The following is a 4,270-nucleotide window of genomic DNA, read 5'->3' on the forward strand; positions in this document are numbered from 1 at the left end:
AAGGGGGAGGTGTACTTATAGCAGTAGCCGATAACTTAGCGTCACATAGGAAACCACTGAATTCTTCATTCTTCCTTAGAGCTTGTTTGTCCCTTTCCGTCATCAAAGCGCCCTTTTATGTGTGTGTTACAGGCCGCCCAACGCGACACCTGATTTTTGTGAATAATTGCATGACGTGTTGAACTCATTAGTTCTACAATTCCAGCGTGCTCCTTTGTTTCTGTTAGCAGACTTTAACTTTCCTAAGATTGATTGGTCAGGTACCGACCCTACGAACACTGAGACGACCATCGAGAATAAAATATTTGTTAATTTATGTTCACATTTCAATTTCACACAACTAGTCACCAAACCAACAAGGGTAGGCCTTACGTCTGCTAACGTGTGGGATTTGATCCTGACCACGACACCAAACTTAGAGCACTCACTGATTTATTTTCCTGGTCTTAGCGACCATTGCTGCCTTGCATTTACCTTAAACGTCGACATTTCACCCCCAACTACTATTACCAAGACAATAAGAAATTACAAGAAAAGGGGACTATACAGCAATAAATAAGGAACTGGAACAGTCCATCGATAGTTATATGTGACCCGCCGTGGTTGCTCAGTCATTCTGCTTCCGGCCACGGTCGTGAAAAGACACAGGATGGCTGGCTCTTCGCGAGCTGTGATAACGGCCGATTCTGGCCGCGGAACATCGTTTTTGGACGGCCTGAAAGACTACAGGATTGTACTGCCGCCGCTGCCAACCGGAGAAGGACTGAAAACAACGGTTGTTCTTCACTGCGACACCGCTGGAAGGCCTTACAGGATAGAAGATTTCCGCCAGCCGATGACAGAAGCCGGCGTCATTGAACAGGTGGGCGGTATCGGAGCGTACCAGATGTCGCACGTCTGGTTAGTCAACTTCCGTAGTGAAGAAGCCAAGAAAAAGTTGCTCGACATTGGGCATATTGTTGTTAAAGGGAAGACTTGCGTTGTCTTTGACCCTGAAAGGCAGGAAGTGCGGCTGAAGGTGCATTGGTGTGCCTTCAACGTCAGCAACGAAACTCTGAGACGGGCGTTCGCCGAGTACGGCGAAGTGAAAGAAGTTTCGAGCGATAGATGGAAGACCGGCGGGTTTGAAAACGCCGACTCGACTACTCGTGTTGTGCGGCTGGTTCTTCGAGAAGGTGCAAGCCTCGAGCGCATACCCCATCAGCTGCGTATCGGGAACGGTACAGTATTAGTCGTCGTGCCCGGGCGTGCGCCGATATGTCTCCGCTGCCGCAATACAGGCCACATTAGGCGGGACTGCAAGGTGCCCAAGTGCAGTGAGTGCCACGCCTTCGGGCATGAAGAGGCTGAATGCACGAAGTCATACGCCCGCGCCGCGACTCGAGGAACATTCGGCGATAATAGTGAGCTGCACATGGACGAGGATGAAGCTGAGCAAGCTGCCTCCAACCCAGTGGTCGAGAGCCCAACGGCCGCAGCGCTGAGCGATGAAAAGGAAGGCGCCATGCCAGGGACTCGTGAGTCAGCGCCCAGCACCCCCAAGTCGGCAACCACGAGCATGGATACCAATCCACCGCAAGATATTCCACGCCCTTCTGAAAAAAGCAACGAGGAACCCATGGAGTCTGACCTTGCGGCTGCGAAACGACGCCACGACGATGTCAGTGCAATGAGCCAGGAGCAACGACTGCGTCTCCTAGACCGCCAGTGGGGCGTAGGTGAAGGGAAAAAGCAGCGTGTCACCAGCGGGCAACGATCGTCGTCGCTTCCTCGCGACGACAACCCGAAGACCTAATAATGGAGGGACGGCACTACACGGCGCGGCGTTGTGCGCATGAAGGTAAGCGCCGTACTGGCGGCCTGGTCTTGCTTAACGATGGCGGCATTTGAGAGACATCTCGTAGTAGCCACGCTTAATGTCAGGGGTCTTTCATCCAGGAGGAGGCAAAATCAGCTGCTGAGACTCGTGACTGAGCAGGAATTGGATATTGTAGCGATACAAGAGACCAAAATCGAGAGTCAAGACCAGACCGACAGAATGGTGCTCTCGTTCAGTAGTCGGTATGATGTTTGCGTGTCTCATGCCGTGGGTACCTCTGCAGGTTGCATGCTGTTGATTCGCCAGTCTCTGGGAGCGATTGTGGAAAGAGTTGAGACTTGCGTTTTCGGTCGATGGATTGTCTGTGACATCACACTTGCTGGTGTGGAATTGCGTATTATCTGTATTTACGCACACACTAACACGGAAGAGAGGCGAAACCTTTTTGAGACAGTCGGCAACCATTGTGACACAGACCGTCTGCTTGTCTTACTTGGCGACTTCAACTGCGTAAGCATGGCACGCGACAAAACCAGTGCGACGCCCTACCGAGACGCGAGTACAGCCTGTTTAAGTGACATAATTGATCGCTGTCATCTAGAGGATGTTGGTGATTGTCTCGGATGTGGTTCTGGCGTTCGGTTTACCCATTACCAAGGAACGAGTCACGCGCGTCTGGATCGGGCGTACGTATCTGTTGAACTGATACCGTACTGCGGCGAATACAGCGTACAACCAGTGCCGTTCAGTGACCATTGTCTTGTTGTCTTCCATGTAGGTAAAAGAAAAGGAACGAAAAGCAAATTTGTGTGGGAAAACTGGAAACTTAATGAGAAGCTTCTAAACGATGATATCTTCGTGGATCGCGTTACGTCGGCGATACACGAACTGCCAATGGCGGACAACGAACTTCTGGGAGCGAAGTGGGAAAGATTTAAGCAGGCAATGAAAATGATGGCAATTGAACGATCGTGCGCTATAAAGCAAAAGCAAAGGCTGCAGGAAAACACGCTGAGAGATGACCTAAAGTTTTTGATAATGCAAGAAGGAAAGCAGCCAGGCACTTGCACCGAAGAAATGCGCACCGTCAAGCAGAAACTAGAGGCAATAGATACGGAGCGATATCGAGGAGCGATCGTGAGGGCGAGGGCACAGCGGCTGATAGCGGGCGAAATGCCCACAAAACGTGCTCTCGGCTTGGAAAAAAGGCACGCCCGCAAGAATGACATACCAAAAATAGAGTGGAACGGTGTAATCTACGTAGACAAAGGAAATATAGAAAGGGCCTTTTATGAATACTACAGCGGGCTCTTTGGTTACACCAAAGTAAGAACCGAAGACTTCAAGACCCGTTTCCTCTCTTTAATGCCGCGGCTTAGTGATGATACGAAAGAGCGGCTAGAACTGCCCATTTCAACAGAAGTGCGGAAAGCCATAGAAGACCTCAACCCGGGAAAGTCCCCAGGACCAGACGGGCTAGTAGCACCGCTTTATAAGGCATTCAAAGATGATTTAGCACCGGTTTTGGCTACACTGTTTAATGAGGCTTATGACAAGGATATGCTTCCTCCTTCATTTTTAACATCCCATACAATTTTAATACCAAAAAGCGAAGATGAAGCTAGACTGCGACAGGTTACCGCTTACCAACCCATATCCCTGACTAATGTAGACTACAAGATCTTCATGAAAATTCTGGCTAAAAGACTCCAAGCCGTGATGCAAGAATTAGTGGGACCACATCAGACCTGTGGTATCAAAGGTCGCACCATATATACCAACATACACACAGCCCGGTCCGTGCTCGAGTGTTGCGATGCTTTGCATGAAAGCATCGCAATGCTCCAGCTTGATTTAGAGAAAGCCTTCGACAGGGTGCCGCATGACCTCTTGTTCTCTGTTTTAGAGCACGTTAATGTTGGATCAGTCATCTGCCAAGGCGTAACCATGGCGTACAGAGGATGCACGACGCGGTTGTTAGTAAATAAAGGGGTGGGAGCGCGCATCCAAGTGCAACGCTCTGTGCGTCAGGGTTGCCCCCTGTCACCATTGCTTTTTTGTTTGTATATTGAACCTTTTTGTTTGAGCGTTATTGAAAGCAACAGCGTTCATGGTTTTCGTTTGCATGCGGCGGAGGTCCGCATTCTCGCGTATGCTGATGACATTGCCGTATTCTGTGCTGACTACGAAAGCGTTCGTGTTGTGGTTCAAATTGTGAAAGACTTTTGTTCTGTGAGCGGGAGTGCTGTGAACTGGGCCAAGTGTTTGGGGTTCTGGCACGGCGACTGGCCCTTAACCCCAACGAATTTCGCAAACATGACTTGGACAGCAACCCCAGTAAAATATTTAGGAGTGCCGCTGGAGAATTATCGCGACAGTGAGCCATATTGGAAATGCCAAGTTGCTGAAATGCGTGAGAAGGCCGACAGGCTCAAAGGCTTCAGCTGGTCT

General features: G+C 50.0%; 1 protein-coding gene across 1 annotated transcript; it reads left to right on the plus strand.

The window, feature by feature from the left end:
• Positions 1-637: 637 nt before the first annotated feature.
• LOC139050249 (uncharacterized) lies at positions 638-3,973 on the plus strand. Its single transcript, XM_070526447.1, has one exon. It carries the CDS (start codon positions 650-652, stop codon positions 1,793-1,795), a length of 1,146 nt encoding a protein of 381 aa, XP_070382548.1. The 5' UTR covers positions 638-649; the 3' UTR covers positions 1,796-3,973.
• The last annotated feature ends 297 nt before the right edge of the window (positions 3,974-4,270 follow it).

Source organism: Dermacentor albipictus, chromosome 1, assembly GCF_038994185.2.
Source record: "Dermacentor albipictus isolate Rhodes 1998 colony chromosome 1, USDA_Dalb.pri_finalv2, whole genome shotgun sequence".
In the NCBI taxonomy this organism is placed as follows: domain Eukaryota; kingdom Metazoa; phylum Arthropoda; class Arachnida; order Ixodida; family Ixodidae; genus Dermacentor; species Dermacentor albipictus.